General features: G+C 39.8%; 1 protein-coding gene across 5 annotated transcripts in view; it reads right to left on the bottom strand.

The window, feature by feature from the left end:
* RPRD1B (regulation of nuclear pre-mRNA domain containing 1B) overlaps positions 1–19,081 on the bottom strand; it is a 74,735-nt gene that overhangs the window by 25,531 nt on the left and 30,123 nt on the right. For 4 of the 5 annotated variants that reach the window (XR_011472152.1, XR_011472153.1, XM_070420304.1 and 1 more), the window contains exon 6: positions 16,203–16,378. Coding sequence is in view for 3 of the 5 variants with exons in the window: in XM_070420304.1 (XP_070276405.1) it covers positions 16,203–16,378 (176 nt within the window). In the remaining 2 variants the exon portion in view is untranslated. Of the gene's footprint in view, positions 1–7; positions 70–16,202; positions 16,379–19,081 lie in introns of those variants that run through there. The other variant, XM_070420305.1, reaches the window with a different exon arrangement.

Raw genomic sequence — 19,081 nt, 5'->3', positions numbered from 1 at the left:
TGGGGAAGATACAAGGAAAGAGGAAGTTGTGGCTCCAATTCCAGTGCTTGGGGTCTTTCAGCTCCATTACTAAAACCAGTAATAAAGGTACACATGAAGTTTTCCCAGAAGAAAGTGACAAAATGGCTACAATGAGAGAAGTGTTCTCAGAGCAATCCAGCCACCCACTGGAGGAATCAAATGGAAATGGGCGTCTTAGGCTTGCAGTCATACCACAAACCAAGGGTTTTTAGGGCACTTCTTCCTCTCCAGAGGACCCTTTTACACAAGGTTTACAGGAAGCTTCTGCTGCCACCACAAAACCCTCTCTGACAGGGATTTGCAAAAGCAAGGGAAGAATAGAGTTAGTATTTACACATAACTAAAATAATAAAAATAAAATCAATTTTAGGATTTGACAAATGTAATTATAAAGATAAACACTTACAAATTATAAAGATAAACACAATTTAAACACATGTCCACTATGCTTTAAAAGCGACTTATTAGAGAAAGGACATGGGAGCCTTTAAAAAATGTTTACATTATTTATGTAATGGGTCCCTCATTATGTAAGACCAAATACTAAAAGCGTAAGAAAAACTGTTTACTGTTTATAATTAGTTCTCTCTTTTTTTAAAAGTTAACTGTCAAAAAATGTTTTATGCAAGTAACAAAGCCCTACAAACAGATTTCCTTAGGGACCACTTCAATGGAAAATCAGGTTATTGATGCTGTTCATGAAGGGTGTAGATCTTTCAACTGTTTCTCCTTTTGAGCCAAATACTGGTAGTCAAGCATTCCTGGAGGGCAGCTGAGAAGCAAAGGGTAGAAAGGAAAGGGACTCTTTTTCACACAAAAGGATTTTGAGCAACTTTTACTACAATTTTAGGTACTAGAAGGTCTGCCTGGGGCAAGGCAGTCTGTAGGTTACTGAACTGCATTTGAATACAGTCTCTCTTTAATACTTCAATTCCTTTCCACAAGCAACCAAAAAAGGAGGGAGGTTGCTAGGATAAAACAGGAAAAAAAAAAATCCAGTCAGAAAAATCCAAGTTTAAGTCCTGTGCTACCACTTGCCTGCAGTGTGACATGACTTCACCGTGCTGGACTTAAGTGTCCTTATATATAAGACAGGAATGGAAATAATGTCTACACCATGGGGTGGGTTGAACGAGACCAGGCCCTTGCTAAACTGTTCAATTTGAATTAGCAGATCTGAAGGGGGAAAGAGCACTCTCCTATGTTTATTATTTTATGAGCAATACTTAAATTTTTTGATTTACATGTTAGAATTGAAGAAAAAGAGAATTATTGATGAGGCCTAAAATCCTTCCTCTCTCCAACCATTTGAGTATGTTCTGAAATTTTAGCACCTTTACTAGAAGCTGGCTTGTGAAAATAAAAGGGTTTGATCTCCAGACGGGGGGAAAAGTCAGGCAATTTTATAATTAGGTGGCACCATAGTCCAATCCTATCAATCTAAGGCCAAGAGAGGGGAAGGAATTTGTCTATGGAGTAAAAAGCCTAGATCTCGTGGGAACATTCTCAACTTGGAAGGAGTCCCCATCCAAGGTATACAGGTGGACTTCCAGTCAAGATGGCTGCGTAGGTAAATGCAGCACTCACATCCGCTCACAACCACGTAAAAATTACAACCAAACCACAGAACCATCATTCAGAACTGCCTGAAACCTGGCTGAATGGAAGTCCTACAACTAGACAAAGAAGCCACATTGAGACTGGTAGGAGGGGTGGAGGCATGGAACCAGATGATCTGATACCCATGTGTGCCTTGTTTTTTTTAATCGGGAGGGATATCTTGGCTGCAGAGGCCTTCTGTGAGATGCAAGGAGTCCCCGAGCTGGGAAGAGAAGTCTCTGTAACTTCAGGCTGTAAAAACAGCGGGAATTATGGCTGAGTGACACATCCCCGGCATTCCTCTAAAAGGGTTGGTGCATATACTTACTTGGACTCACTCCCTCTGAGCTCTAGCCCTGGGGCAGCAGCTTGAAAGGATCCACGGACATACGGGGAGGAACTAAATTGTCTGACATCAGGGTAAGAACAGCTTTCTCCCAGACAAAATTGTTGATAGAGGTCATTGTTCCTATGCTGAGTCCACCCCCGCCACAATGATGACTGGCAGGTGCCATATCTGAGTTTCTATCAACCTGGATCGCACTGTTTATATGACCCTGGGGACTCCCTGAAACCCTGCCCTACCCAATTTGCAGCCCCACGCAAACTGTTTGCAGTGGCTTTTCCATACCAATAGCCTGTCCTGGCTCAGGCTTCAACTTTTCTAAAATCTCTCAAACAAGCAGCAGCTGGCCTCAGTGTGCCCCATACCTCTCAATAAGAGGCCCCAGGCCCAGCACTAGCAGCAGCCAGCCTTAGTTCACAGCTTGGCCTCTCCTGGGCAGCTCTAACCCCAATTCAAGTAGCAGCCACCTACAGATTGCTCTGTAGTGTGTGCCTGGTGGCCCCAGGAGGGCATAGACAGCAGCTGACTTTGCACCTCCTGGGAGGCTCCACACATCCAGTGGTCAGCTTCAGATCACGCCAGATTACAACCCTACCACATCCATGAGTGACACATTCAAGGGGCAGACTCAGAGAGTACCATAGTCCCACTGAAGCAAGTCCTGCTCCATAGGGGCACCTCCTGCACAGCAGTTTTTATGCTGTAGACCAGGGGTCCTCAAACTTTTTAAACAGGGGGCCAGTTCACTGTCCCTCAGGCCGTTGGAGGGCCGGACTATAGTTTAAAAAAAAAACTATGAACAAATTCCTATGCACACTGCACATATCTTATTTTGAAGTAAAAAAACAAAACAGGAACAAATACAATATTTGTATTTGCATGTGGCCCGCGGGCCATAGTTTGAGGACCCCTGCTGTAGACACAGCTGGTCCGAACAGCCAATTGGCTGAGGGGTGGGGGTGGGGGTGGGGGGGGCCTCAATCCCTCCCAGTGATGCCAAAAGCAATCCAGGCTCAACTACAACAAGACAGTGCACACAGCCCACACAGGGGCACATCTAGAATGCTCAGCTCAGGCAACTAGGAAGGCTGAGCCACTGGGCCCTATGGACACCTACTACACAAGGCCACTCTACTAATTCCAGGAGACATAGCAGCTCTACCTAATACGTAGAAACAAACACAGGGAAAAAGCCAAAATGTGGAGACAAAGAAACATGTCACAAATGAAAAGAAGAAATTGCCACACACACACACACAAAAAAGAACTAAATGAAATGGAAGAAGGCAAACTAACAGATGCACAGTTCGAAATAATGGTTATAAGGATGCCCAAGGAACTTAGTGATAACTTCAAGAAACTTTGTGACAACGGCAAGGAACTTAGAGAGAACACCAATGACATAAAAAAGGACCAATCAGAAATGATACATACATTAACTGAAATAAAGAATAATTTACAGAGAATCAACAGTACAGTAGAGGACACTGAGAATCAAATCAGTGATTTGGAATATAAGGAAGCAAAACAACCAATCAGAACAACAAAAAGAAAAACGAATCAAAAAATATGAAGATAGTGTAAGGAGCCTCTGGGACAACTTCAAGCGTACCACCATTCGCATCACAGGGCTGCTGGAAGGAGAAGAGAGGGAGCAAGAAATTGAAAACCTATTTGAAAAAATAATGACAGAAAACTTCCCCTACCTGGTGAAAGAAATAGACATACAAGTCCAGAAGTACAGACAATCCCCAAACAAGAGGAACCCAAAGAAGCCCACACCAAGACACATCATAATTAAAATGCCAAAGGTTAAAGATAAAAAGAAATCCTAAAAGCAGCAAGAGAAAAGCAGTTAGTTACCTAGCACTCATGTGACTACCAACTGATTTCTCAACAGAAACTTTACAGGCCAGAAGGGAGAAGCAAGAAATATTCAAAGTGATAAAAAGGACCTACAACCAAGATTACTCTACCCAACAAATCTATCATTTAGAATTGAAGGTCAGATAAAGAGCTTCACAGACAAGAAAAAGCTAAAGGAGTTCATGATCACCAAACCAGTATTACATGAAATGTTGAAGGGTATTCTTTAAGAAGAAGAAGAAGAGGAAGAGGAGGAGGATGGAGAAAAGGAGGAGGAGGAGGAAAAGAAGAAGTAGAGGAGGAGGGAAGATTAAAAATATGAACAATAAAATGGTAATAAATACCTATCTATCAACAATTGAATCTAAAAATCAAAATAAATGAACAAGGAATCTAATGAACAAAATAAACTGATGAATAAAATAGAACCAGAGACATGGAAACATGGAACAGACTAAAGAATCTTAGAAGGAAGGGGGGAGAGGGGAAGGGAAAAGATTAACCAAAGAATTTAATATGCATATATGCATAACCCATGGACACAGACAATAGAGTGGTAAAGGCCTGGGGTGAGATCTGGGTGGAGGGGAGCAATGGTGGAAGAAGAGTGTGACATCTATAATATTCTTAACAATAAAGATTTTTTTTTAAAGGTATACAGGTGACTATTGAACAACATCGGGTTAGGTGTGCCAACTCCCTGAACAGCTAAAACCTGCATATAGCTTTTTATTCCCCCCCAAATTGTTCAAGTCCCTTATATAAAACTAGAGGCCTGATGCACAAAATTCATGCAAGGGGCTCGGCCCCCACCGCAGCAGCGGCTGCCTCTGCCTCCGCATCTGTAGCTTCATCTGGAAGGTCGTCCGAAAGGATGTCTGGTCTAATTAGCATATTACCCTTTTATTATTATAGATGGCATAGAACAATGCATAAAGTGAGTCCCCCACATCCATGGATTCCCAACGATGGATCAACAATATTGTTAGCTGATCCTACATTTGGCTGAATTTGTGAATGCAAAATCCTAGCATATGAAGGGTCAACCGCATACTTACTGAGACAGACCTGCACAGTCCAACTCTGTGTTGTTCATTGGTCAACTGTACTCTGACCTAGCCTAGAGATGAACTGACCTGCCACCTGAGATCATGACACCGCTACTGGGGTAGGATTGATGATGAAAGATTGACAATACAGAGAGGATTTTATGATCTAGTCAGAAAATAACCAAATAACCCATAAACAGAATGACAACTACATGGTGCTCTGAAGGAAAAAGATAGAGAGCTATGACAATATATATGGGGAAAGGGAGGGGGCAGGGAAGACATGGCTTTATGAGGGAGAAATGGGAGAGGGGTGTCAGGGAAATACTGTTGGACTTGGGATATAAAAGATTAACGGGAATCAACTAGATAAAGGTAACTGGTGGGAAGTAAAGGGACAGAGTGTTCTAGAAAGAGGGATTAGCACATGTAAAGCCAGAGCCAAAAAAAGGCCAGAGCTGCATTTTGAAAAACATCACAAGGTTGCCATATGAAGAATGGATTGTAGGACATAAGAACAAATGCAGAGCAGTAAAGAGGCTACTGCAGGGGACCAGATGAGACAATGACAGTTTGGACCAAGGTGGTAGAAGTAGAGACAGAGAGGAAGACGAGGGTGACAGATTCAAGAAAAACTGAGGAGATAAAAACCACAATGGCTTGGTGATTACTCCAATATGGAAAACCCACAACGAGAGGTCATATGGCAGAGGTGCAGCAGAGGAACTGAGAGAGAACCTGGGACAAGAGAAGGCTGAACTGACCAATTTGGGAGGTGAGAAAAACGGGAAGAAATACCGGATGAGGCCTAGTGTCTGATTTTGATGAACAGCGATACCATTCTCTGAGGTAGGGAAAGAGAAGAAAAAGCAAGTTTACAAGGAAGGAGATGGTCCGTTTTGGCCATATCAAGTTTGAGTTGTCTGGGGAAGTACGATATATTGGTCTAAACTACAAGGAAGCGTCTATATTAGAGATCTATATTTAAGCCACCAGCATACTTTAAGCATGCTACTCAAGAAAAAGGTCCAGAATGAGAAAAAGTCTAAAGGAATTTACAGACCAAGGATGAAGAAAATCTTATTAAAGGAAAAACAAAATTAGAACTAGCAGAGAGTGGGTATAAGAAACTGGAGAAGGAAAAACAATAAATGTAATAGTACTAAATGCTATAGAATGGGCCAAGAGGAGAAAGCGAGCAGAGACAGACTGAAAATTATCTTTTGGTTTCTGAGATTACCACAGGTGAGGGGATTTTGAAGACAGCCCCTTCAGAGGAATGTAGATATGCATGCCAAGACACAATGGGTTCAAAAGTAGAGGTAGCAAAGGAAAACAAGATATTGTCATAGTTAAAAAAAGGGATAGTGGTAATGGTGCGGGGTGTGCTTATGTGAATGAGATTTTAAAATATATGTATACATTAGTGAGGCAAAGCATGCTGCCTGCTGAGAAGGACACCTTCAGCCAATCTATTGGAGACTTCTGCAGAAAGGAAAATAAACTGGCCTTAAAGACTCTGCATGATAAGGAACAGCACATACTAACAACTTCAAGTCAAACAAGTGTTGGAACCTGTTTGTCTCAAGTGAGGGTAAAATTGTTACTTTATAAATAAAAAAACACACCAAAGATAAAGGCTGCGAGGATCACTGGCCTCACAGAGAAAGCAAAACGAGCCTGGAATGGGAATTGCAGATCCTTATCACTGAATCATAACTGGGATAGACAGTAGCTTTATGGAAATAATTCCTAGTAAGTCTATGCCCCAGAATAAAAACACTGTAGACAAAATAGAACTTGAAAAAGCACCAAATACATCATACCGGACATCATGAAGAAAAAGTGGGATATGTCCATTCAAAATCACTATCCAAATTCTAAGAATGCTTAGAAAGCTGCTGGTAAATTTTTGTTGAGTTTAAATTTGCAGTTATTCTGCTTAAAATTCTCAAAGTATCTAATGGCAAGAGAACTGTCCATACTTTTTCCTAAAGATGCTTACAGGATCTGAATATGGAAAACAAATAAAGAGATCTGTAAAGTCCTAATGACAGCCAACTGGTACCATTACTTCTTCACAGGAAGCGTGCCACACCTTAGGAGCGCATGGACTTCATTTGCAAAGGTTTTGTGTTGACTCCTGGTTATAATAATGAACATTTTTGCCCTAATCACGGAGAAAGACACTTTCTGACTTTATTTCAAGTCCCACATGTCATAGAAAGAAAAATGAAGTCAGAGATATAATTTTCAAGTTTGCAAAGTACACTACAATCCAAATTGACTTTCTTCAAAGATCACAACTTGAAGTGGGAATAGAAGGACCACCTTAACAGCACAGGCATACCTTGTAGATATTGTGAGTTCAGTTGCAGATCACAATAAAGTGAGTTGTAATCTTTTTGCTGGTGGAAGGTCTTGCTTTCAGTTTGTAAAAATCACATCTGTGAAGTGTAATAAAGTGAAGCACAATAAAACAAGGTATGCCTGTAGTAGGGATACTCATAAAGACTAAAATTAGATGTGCTCAAAATAACACGTACTCATTGGGTAAAATGACACTAAGACACAAGCTCAAATTTCTGTAATTTGAACTCTGTTCTCAAAGTCATGCTAACTGAAGTCAATGTTATAATAAGTATCTGCTATTTCCCCACAGCTGTTCAAATGTAGCCAGATAGTTTAAAACTCAGAAGAGAGGCCCATTTGTCTAATTAAACTATTCAATGTTCTTTCCTTCATAAAACAAAGATTAGTCTTTAACTTGTGGATATATACATACATATGTATGTACACACACATACATCTTGTCTGTTTATAAGACTCAATGAAATTCTAGAGTGCTTAAGATGCTTTGAAAAAAACACCAACCAAGAACAACTAAGGCAGGAATGCATACTGGTGGCAAAGACCGTGAAATGTATGTGACTTTCAGCATACTATAAGACAGGCAGATAGGTGCAATACATCTAGAATTCATATTTAGAAATTTACAGGGGAAAAAATACAAATAACGAAAGGTAGCCCAAAGTTAATTTAAAAAAGAAACATAAATGCTCAATAAAAATAATTACTGAATGCCCAACCATAGGTATTCAAGCAGTCACTTAAAATGCTTTCAAAGTTTTTATTCTTAAGGGAAAATGATGGTAAAACGAGGCATGACAGAAAACTGTCCACACATTATGATCATTTAAATTTTAAAACTAAAAAAATAATAATAATAAAGGAACTATAGCAAAATTAAAAGTAGTTATCTATGGATAGTGAGGTATGATTTTCACGTCAAGTTTCCTATGATGTGTTTCTTTTAAGATCAGCAGAAAAGAAATAAAGAAAAAACCGACAGAATTAGCTGATTAGGAATTACTGCTTTGGCAGATGAGCCCGGTGACAAGGGGCCAAGATGATGCTTTGACTTAACGTGTATATATGTACTTTATAAATATAAAAAACTAGTACTACATATACCAGGTAAAACTCAGTGGAGCTGTTCCACAAAGTAGGAGAAATCACCAAAAGTTGGACTATACGTATGAAAACAATGTTACAGCTAAAAGTACGGAATACTAGGTGAGAGCTTTGAAATCATGTCACTTTTTCTATGCGAAGTCTCATTCCCTTAGGTTGCCCAATATGCAAAGTACATTCTAATTATTATAATGAGGTGTTTTTTCCCCTGGAGTGAAAAGAGATAACTAAACATTGTGATATAGAAAGAATGCACACGCACATGCACCTTGATGTTCTAGCTGCAAGTCTGGCCTGAGCTATAAGGGTCAGTGATGACTGACATAAATGAAAGGAATCCAAGGACCTAGCATACTAGTACAGCCTCTGAACTCCGTATTACTCACAGAAGCACACAACTCAAGAAAAGTCTCCACCTACTGGAGGAAAATCTGGGGGCGGTGGGGGGGGGGGGGGGGGCCTCCCATATCATAGCAGGGACGAATAAGCAGTGAGCAAATCATGGCCTGCTATGTAGGGAAGAATGACTATAAGACCCCATGACCACTTGACCAGTATAAGCAGACTGACCTTTTCAACAACTGTTCCAACAGCACATGGCGCTGATAGCACTGCTAGTGTTGGGAGGAAAGAATTATATGCGAAGGAGGGCAGTGAGTGCAAAGGACTGGTGGACAGGTGGGGCTAGGCTACACAGAGCTGTGAGAGGCAGCTGTAGGCAAAGCCTCTCAGTTCCTTCCTAGAGTCAGGAGTCAGGAGATCGGGGTTCTGGTCCTTGTGATTTTCTGTGACCTTAAACTGCTCATAGAAGCCCTGAGCTTTGTTTCTTCGTTTAAAATGAGGGTTAGATCACCAGGTCCCATCTGTTCTTAATGGACAATGAGATAGTGGCTTTGATCATCATGGGAAATGGGGAGAATTTACTCCAAAGTTGACTCTCTGTCTCCACCTATTGCCTAACCCATTATTGCAATGAATGCTTCTAACCATCTGTACCCTGTAGGAAGGTGAGGGATGCTGCCAAAAACAACAGATGGCCATCAGTTTGGTTTAGTACTCCCGCAGCTATAGCCAAAGAATTTCTCAAGTTGTTATAAGCAAATTACAAACAGAAATATGAAGAATCACAAGGCATTTGGGCCATTTCCCCTTTCCCAACAGTGTTGTCTGGAGTAGAAGGCTCTACTCCTGAGTATTCATTACAGCCAAGGGGGAGGCACCAAGCTGGGGAAAACAGCAGTGGTTTCAAGTTCAATGAGCCAATCCTTCCTTCCACCTCCCTCAGAGCAAGAACATGCAAAGGGAGGACTGGGTATTTAGAACCCTGGTAGCAGAGTGGGTACCCTCAAGCTTTAGAAAGGTATATATATATATATATATTGGAGGCTACTTTGGAATGCATGACACAACCATTTTAATCCCTCTACATAAGATGACATTTCTCTAAAACAAGGTTCTTGGGAATTGTTGAAATGATTCAACATTAGCTATTCTTCTGTGTAGGTCACAGCGGTTCTCAACCTGTGGGGTCGCGACCCCTTTGGGGGTCGAACGACCCTTTCACAGGGGTCGCCTAAGACCATCGGAAAACACATATATAATTACATATTGTTTTTGTGATCAATCAGTATGCTTTAATTATGTTCAATTTGTAACAATGAAATTGGGGGTCACCACAACATGAGGAACTGTATTAAAGGGTCGCGGCATTAGGAAGGTTGAGAACCACTGGTGTAGGATATCTTCCGGCTGTTGACCTTATGGAATCAAATTCAGAAGAAAGAAACAAAAAAACCCAAATAGCACAAACCTGATGGAATGTTATTACCAAGATGTTTGCCTTGGATTCTATACCTGGTCTGTGGCTAATTCCCTTCTCTGGGCCTTGAATTTCTTCACCAATTCGGAAGTCAGACTACCAGGTGTACTGGTTAATAATGTGGAATTTTTTTTCAATAGATGGTGTTACATATATGTTGATATATATGCGATTTGATATGTATGCTATTTTGTTGTATTGACAGCAAGCTTCAAAACTTCATGTCAAATTTGCTGAAGGTGTTAACATCATAGATATTTTTACACTTAAAAAAGTCCAATTTCGTGCCCAAAAAAAGAGTATTTGCGGGAAGTTTTAATTCCTCACTTTATTTTGAAGAAAAAGTTATCATATACTTCGGGAAGCTTACAGTGAATATGCTCCATCTCAAAGTACTTGTGAACGCTGGTTTAAACACTTTAAAAGTGAGATTTCGATGTGAAAGACAAATAATGCCCAGGTCAACCGAAAAAGTTTAAAGACCAACAATTACAAGCATTATTGGATGAAGATGTGTGTCAAACTCAAAAACAACTTGCAGAAAAATTAAACATTGCTCAGCAAACAATTTCCGATCGTTTACAAGCAATGGGAAAGATTTTAAAGGAAGGAAAATGGGTGCCACATCAACTGAACAGAAGACAAATGGAAGACCGAAAAGTCATCAGTAAAATGTTGCTTCAACGGCATGAAAGTTTTTTTTGCATCGAATTATGACTGGTGATGAAAAATGGATTTATTTTGAGAATCCCAAATGCACAAAATCATGGGTTGATCCAGGTCAACCATCAATATCGACTGCAAGGCCAAACTGCTTCAGAAAGAAGATAATGCTCTGCGTTTGGTGGGATCAGGAAGGTATGGTGTTTTATTATGAGCTTCTAAAACCAGGTGAAACCGTTAATACCGATCGCTACCAACAACAAATAATCAATTTGAACCACGCTTTGATCATAAAACAACCAGACTGTGCCAGAAGACACGACAAAGTAATTTTGCTTCATGATGACGCACCATTACACACTTCAAAACCAGTTAAAGACACTTTAAAAGATCTTGCCTGGGAAGTATTAACCCACCAGCCGTATTCACCAGACCTTGCTCCTTCATATTACCACTTGTTCCAATCAATGGCACACGTACTTTCTGAGCAGCACTTCAAAAGGTACGAAGAAGTAGAAAATTGGGTCTCTGAATGGTTTGCCTCAAAACAAGAAAAGTTCTATTGGGATGATATCCACAAATTACCTGAAAGATGGGGGAAATGTGTAGCTAGCGATTGACATTACTTTGAATAAAGCATTTTTGATGTTTCTCTTGAAATTACCATGTGTTTATTACAAAATCCGCATTATTAACTGGTACACCTGGTATATGATCTCTAGTCCCATCCAGTTCAATAATCCTGTTAAAGACTTCAAACAGACATGCAGGCCAACATGTGCCACTTTACTTTGCAGAGTAAAGTTAGCTGTCATGACTTGCCCTAGTAACTTTGTTGAGCACACATGCATGTGTACTCATTACCTTCTAAAGGTGGGGGTAAACACAGCCTACTGGAAGGCAATACACACTATTGACTTCTACGGTGGTCCCCAATACCTATGGCACCTAAAGAGGGCTTTTGTAATATCAAATGCATCAGCAACTGGTACCCTACCATGTTTTTAAAAATTCTGCAGCAGAAATTAAAGATGATCTAAAAAATTGGAAAGAAATCTCATGATCATGGATTGGAAGACTTAAGATTGTAAAGATGGTGAGAGTCCCCAAAGCCATCTACAGATTCAATGCAATCCCTATTAAAATGCCAATACACTTTGTTGCAGAAACGGAAAAACGGAAAAACTCGTCCTCAAATTCATATGGAATTGCAAGAGGCCCCTGATAGCCAAAATAATATTGAGAGAGAAGAACAAAGTTTGAGGACTCACATTTTTGGATCCTACTATGAAACTATAGTGATCAAAACAGTGTGACACTAGCATAGGATACATATGTAGATCAGTGGAATAAGATAGAGAGTCCGAAATAAACCCATATTATCTCTGGCCAATTGAGTTTTGAAAAAAGTGCCAAGCATTCATTCATAAAGGGAAAGAATTGTCTCTTCAACAAATGATGCTGGGACAATTAGATGTCTACATGCAAAGAATGAAGTTGGTCCCTACACATCATGCCATATATAAAAAAATTAACTCAAAATGTACCAGTGACCTAAATGTAAAACTCCTAAAGAAAAATCTATGAGTAAATTCTCATGTCCTAGGATTTGGCAATGGATTCTTTTTAATTTTTTTTTTTAAATTCTCATCTAAGGATATTACTCCATTAATTTTAGAGAGAGTGGAAGAGAGGGAAAGACAGAGAGAAACATCGATTGGTTGCCTCCTGCACTCACCCTGATGAGGGCCAGGGTCAGGGAGGAGCCTGCAACCAAGGTACGTGCCCTTGACTGGAAATGAACCCAGGACCTTTCAGTCCACAGGCCGGCGCTCTATCCACTGAGCCAAAACAGCTAGGGCAGATTCTTAAACATGACACCAAAACACGAGCAACAACAACAACAGATATTGGAACTCATCAAAATTAAAAACTTATGTGTTTCAAAGGGCATTATCAAGAAAGTGATTAAGACACAAAATGGGAGAAAATATTTGCAAATCATATAACTGATGAGTCTATTACCTAAAATGTATATAGAACTCTTGCAATACATCAACAATAAAATAAAAACCCAATTCAAAAATGGGCAAAGAACTTAAATAGACATGGGGGGGGGGAGGGAAGGGGGAGACATACAAACTGCCAACAAGCACAGGCAAAGATGCTCAATCATTAGTCACTAGGAAAATGCAAATAAAAATCACAATGAGTTACCACTTCATATAGGCTAGGATAAAAAATTTTTAAAAAAAGGATAGTAACAAGGATATGGAGAAACTGGAACTCCCATGCATTGCTAGTGGGAATGTAAATAGTGCACCTGCTGTGGGAAACAGTTTTGTGGTTCCCCAAAAAGTTAAGACCGAATGACTCCAATTCTATTCCTACGCATACATATACCCAAGAGAAATAAAAACTTGTACACTAGTGTTTATAGCCATAAAGATAGAATTGGCCAAAAGAAAGAAACAACCCAAATGTACAACAGATGAATGGACAAACTGTTGCATATCCACACAATGAACAATTTAGCCATAAAAAAGAATGAAGTATTGATACATGCTAAAATGTGGATGAATCTCAAAATCATTATGGTAAGTGAAAAAACCAAACACAACTATATGAGCTATCCAGTATAGGCAAATCCATACAGACAGAAAGCAGGTTGGTGGGGTTGCCAGGGGCTTGAAGGAGAGGGTATAGGGTATGACTGGTTAATAGGTATGAGGTTCTCTTTTGATGTAATGAAATGTGCAATGTTATGGACTATAAAATGGTTCTTTTAATGTTCTGTAAATTTATCAATGAAAAAATATCTGCAGATAAACCACTTTTCAAGCAACTTTAAAGAAAATCTCTTCTACACAGAAAAATATTACATCAAGTGCTGAATTCCACTCACAGAACAAATATTTATAAACTTAAAAGAAAATATTAGTTAAGAAATTAGAACTTTGGAAAGAAAACAGACTCTCAAACAAATAATTACATTCTCAAAGTTCTAAGAATTCCATGTATTTATACACTGAAGGCAATGAAAAAATTAAAAAATAAAAGCTTTCATTAGCATTTTGATATGGTAGTTTTAAAACAAGGATGGGCAGTGTTAAAAAATGAATGTTAAAAAAGACAGATGTGCTTTATGTACTATTCTCATCAATAAGAGACTTTTGGAAGAATGCATAGTAATACTGCATCTTTCCAGTGGCATATATTAGCAAGTTTTACTACCACCATGAGGATAACGAAATAGGACCAGTCTATTATGGAATATGAGAGAAAAATCTGAGATTCTAGAGATCAGACTGTTCATATTTTTAGCAAGAATAAAGAAAGAACTAAAACCTTTCTCATCATCTTACACTGTATCTAGTTGTTTGCTTCTTAAAATGCAGCAAATGTAGCTCCATTTTTACAAAAAATGATTTTGCCCAAAAGCTTAAAGGCGGTTTGGGATAGTACAGAATCTGTACTTTCCAGTGGTGGGTCTTTCTTGCTCTGATTCTTAAGAAAGAATTCCAATGCCCAGATAAGAGGAGAAATTTGGGCTGGAAAGTTACAGAACAGACCCAAATCTCTGATCCTCTCTCTTCCCTAATGACCCCTCACGGCATCTAGCAAACCACTGGTTGTATAGACACTGGAATCACCGGAATGATTCCAGTGATCATTCCCACACCGCCCCATATATGGAGAAAAGTACAATTGTGAGGAAGGGAAATGAACAGAGTTAATCTACTCTACCAACCCAATCTCTTTCTCAAAGACTGTCCTCTATGGTTGCTTGCCACCCAACAACAGCTGCTCATGATAATCAATGTCTGACAGATCAGAGAAAGCCCTTAATGTGTCGCCAAGGGGCAGTTCAACAGATGGCATGGTGACTTACAACCAGAATCATTAATTACACACTCTTATTAGTCCCAGGGGCAGAGTGCTGGAAATGCTTTTTCAGTGAAAGACGAGCATTTCAGATAAATGACCGTCTGGTACTGCCTGCAAAGCTCCCTTTAGGACTTTTGGTCAGTGTTGATTTTTAAATCTAAGCCATACTATTTTTACAGCCGTTTCCCATCTTCCACTTTCAGGCTGGCTAGGAATATGAAGTTCCCAGTACCACCTCTCATCATCACTCCATAATCACTGCAGGTAAGCATCTGATTAAAAGTGCCCATCATTCATTTCCCCCCTCAAGTCAGGTGACTGTGTTCAAAGGCAAATACAATCTCAGCCACAGGACTAGCTCAATTTTCCCTCCCTTGCTACCAGAGAATAGTGTTTGCCGAGTGCAGGGTGGGGCATGGGGACTATCCCCTCCCTCCCTTATCTACTCTCACATTTCTTGTAATATGGGATTGATTCTCCAACTCAATGGTTCTCAACCTTCTGGCCCTTTAAATACAGTTCCTCATGTTGTGACCCAACCATAAAATTATTTTCGGTGCTACTTCATAACTGTAATGTTGCTACTGTTATGAATCATAATGTAAATATCTGATATGCAGGATGGTCTTAGGCGACCCCTGTGAAAGGGTCGTTCCACCGCCAAAGGGGTCACGACCCACAGGTTGAGAAGCACTGCTCCAACTCAAAACTGTCCTCCTGTCCCAAGCCACTGGCTGCAATGTCTCCATGTCTCTTCAAAAAAAAGAGAGGCAGAGACTACTGAAAAGGAAGCCTGGGGCAAGCAAACATTCCCAAATGTCCACACTGGTGGCTGTGTTATCCCAAGGGACTAAGCACCACATTTGTAATTAAGAAGCCAAACAAATGCATGGTGAAGAACTAGTTCTTAAGCCCCTCCCCAAAGGCATTCAAACTAATGCCAACTCGGGATAAAAAGTAGTTCCTTCTAACAGTTTGAGAACTGGGCTCCATAAACATGACTGGAACTTCAGAACTGACTGCAGACAGAGCTTGGAGGCAGACTACTTATTGGCTTTAGCATGATACAAGTCAGAAATAAATCTCAATATAACCCAAAAGAAAAACTGTAAGCATTTCCAAAATACCACCAAATAAAGTCTTTGATGTAGCTGACTCCTTTTTGTACCTCAACCTACAATTTTTAAAAAATGTGAGTTCAAACTAAAATAACATTAAGATCCTAAATGTTGTGATTTAAGAATTCATCATGTGTTTGCTACATTCCTATTTGTTCTTTCTTGGATATATAAAAATGTGATTTCAATTTTCAATTAGGTTCAAATAATTGCAATACCTGAAAGATGTTCTCATCTCATGCATTTTTATACGACAAAATGAAAACAAAAGTGCTAATGAAGGCATCATGAAAACCTCCTAAAGTGGGCTACAGGAAAGGAAACTTGGGAAGTCTAGGTCTGCCTTGCAATGTACTCACTTCTAGTTTTTTCTCCTTTTCTGACAAAACATCTTTCTGGTTCTGGGTGTACTCCACCAACATCCGAGCCAGCTGGCGCCGGTCTTCCAGTTCCGCCGCCAGGCGCCCGTTATATTCTGCTAGTAACAGACATGCTTCATCTACTGTTTTTGAAAGACGTTCAGCTGCCTCTTTGTCTAAGTACAAATAAGACCAAAAAATAGAGACAATATACAAATCACATAGGCACCATTGCAAACATTTCTAGGGGAGGTTAACAGTTTCTCTCCAAAAGTACAGAGTCCAAGCATAAGCCAGAATCTGTGGATAAAAAAATGGAATGGCTGATGGAGAAACCCAAAGGCACTCACTCCTGTCAACAAGACAGGACACTTCTGAATTACTTGAAGTGAGGCAATTGTACAAGGAGGGGAATCTGGCAAACAAACATTTCTAAGTGTCTACTCCTGCAAAAGCTCTACAAATAAAACAAACAGAAAGAAATATTTAATGTCATACATGAAATAATTTTTCCAAGTCTCTGAGAATTCAAAATGACTTTCATATTATTTTGTGAAGTATGCTTTGAACAGTCCTCTGAAATACAAAATACAAGCACTATAAGGCACTGTATGCAATACAAAAGCTAGCACTCACTACTTGGGTGTGGAAATTGTAAGAAAAAATAAAACACTACATAACAGGTGTGATATCAAGTCAGCTAAGGAATTGGGACTCAAAACCAGATCTCTCAAACGGACCTACAGGACTCTACATCTTAAACTATACAAGCCTTGAAACTGGGTCTGAGTTTTCTTCTTCCATTCAACAAAATATCAGGTCTGATAAAACAGGCTTTCAAATGCTTTTGAGGATGACCCACAGTAAGCAATATACTTTATATAAACACATAAAAATAAAAGAAACAAAAGTTTCATAAAACAATACTTATCCTTACTATGTGCAAAGTGCTCTATCTTCTATTCTATTAAAAAATAAATGCTAGTCATTACCTACCAGACTGATTTCATGTCCAATTAATGGGTTGCAACTCATTGTTTGGAAAAAAACTGTGATGAAGTATCAAAGTATAAGAAAGGTTATTCTTAGAAATGATGAAAATGCTTCAACATTAGGAAATGAGAGGAAGAGACAAAGGATGATTTATATTTAAAAGAATAAAATTAACTACACATGGGTAGTGGTGAGATTAGACCTTCAAATATGTATATCTCATTTTTAAAAGGCCTTTGAAGATCAAAAGAGTAGATGGGTATTTTGAAACAAAGAGCACCAAGGACTCAAGTTCTATGAGACTAAAAGTGAGCTGGACTTTATTACAAGTTATCAGAGGTGAGAGACCTCAGCATACCCATAGGTAATTGGGAATTAAAAATTCCCAACAGTTTTTCTGGCAAATTGCTCTTTGGCTTTTAGGTGCCTTCCTTTTTTGTTGTTGTTGTTAATCCTCATCTGAGGATATTTTTTCCATTGATTTTGAGAGAGAGTGGAAGGGAGGGAGAGTAAGAGAGAGGGATGGGTGGGGGGGGAGGAAGGGGAAGGGAGAGGGAGAAATAGAGAGACAGACAGACACACATTGATTGGTTGCCTCCAGCATGCACCCTGACCAGGGCCAGGGATCAAACCTGCATCCCAGGTACATGCCCTTGACCAGAAATCGAACCTTGATCCTTGGGTGTGCAGGTCAATGCACTAACCACTGAATGCACCAGCCAGGGCATAGGTGCCTTCTTAATATGAATATTGGGAGATGAACAGTTGAGGGATTCTGAATTAATTCTGATGCCAATGATCAGGCACTTCTATCCCCTCAGGGATAGGAAAACAAAAAGATGTTCTCGGTGAAGGAGGAGTGAGCCAGACAGAACACAAAGGAGGGACAATCTCAGTCATAGAGGGTAAAGAGGACAGTGAAACTTATTCTTCTGTATTCGTGGCTGAGTCTGAGAATAAGCTACTGGGGTAGTTAGACTGCTTTTGCCTTTGTTTAACTATATGGTTTTTATAAAATGGTTAATTCATTAAGATGTTTAAGCACTCTATGGCAAAATATGACACAAAAAACACAACTATTTAAGATTTTTAAAATATCAATTCTCACTAAGAACTTGGTACAAGGGAGATAATTCATTCACACAAATAATTACAACCCAGAAAAATAACTTGTAATAGTTTTATACGCTATAGAAAACAATGCAGCAAGATGGTCACTCCATAGTACCTACCTGTGGTGGTCCTCAGGTGCTCTGCCCTCCCTGTTACACAGATGGAAAGCTGTGTGGCTTTCAGCCAGCCTCCACTTGTGCACGAGCATCACATTCCCTCTTGCTTCCTCCAAGACTGTTTCTGCATAGGTCCCATTTCCCCATGCCGCACCGATTTCTCTCTTCCTCTCCTGAAGCACCACCAGCAGCACACAAACACGCTACTCTACCTTTGGCCCGCATTTCCCTGCACCCTTTACAGCACTCCTCAAGGGAGCTGTCTGTACTCCTGGTACCCAACTTTTCTTCTCCCACGGTCAAAAAATCCACTCCAATTAGACTTTTATACCTATCAATCCTCCGTTTAAAACCTTCCAATTAGCTTAGCAAATATTTGGGCTCCTACTGCGTGCCCAGCACCGTTCTAGGCTCTGAGACAAACTGAACTTGGGGGGCAAAGACAAAACCTCTGTGCATCCCAAGTTCACATTCTCAGGTAGAAAGAGAAAGGATACACTATATTTTACTTATTTATCAATTGAAGATAAGAACTCTGGAGAAAAATTAGGCAGAAGAGAAAGAACAAGGCATTGGAAGGGAGAATTGTAATTTTAAATAGGTGGTCTGGGTAGACTTCACCAAGATGATATGTAAACCAAGGCCTAAATGAAGTTA

The sequence above is a fragment of the Myotis yumanensis genome, unplaced genomic scaffold (assembly GCF_028538775.1).
Source record: "Myotis yumanensis isolate MYYU_CA2020_CCGP unplaced genomic scaffold, mMyoYum1.0.hap1 SCAF_7, whole genome shotgun sequence".
Classification (NCBI taxonomy): domain Eukaryota; kingdom Metazoa; phylum Chordata; class Mammalia; order Chiroptera; family Vespertilionidae; genus Myotis; species Myotis yumanensis.
Note: the sequence above shows the minus strand (reverse complement) of the source record. Positions and strands in the feature narration are given on the sequence as shown.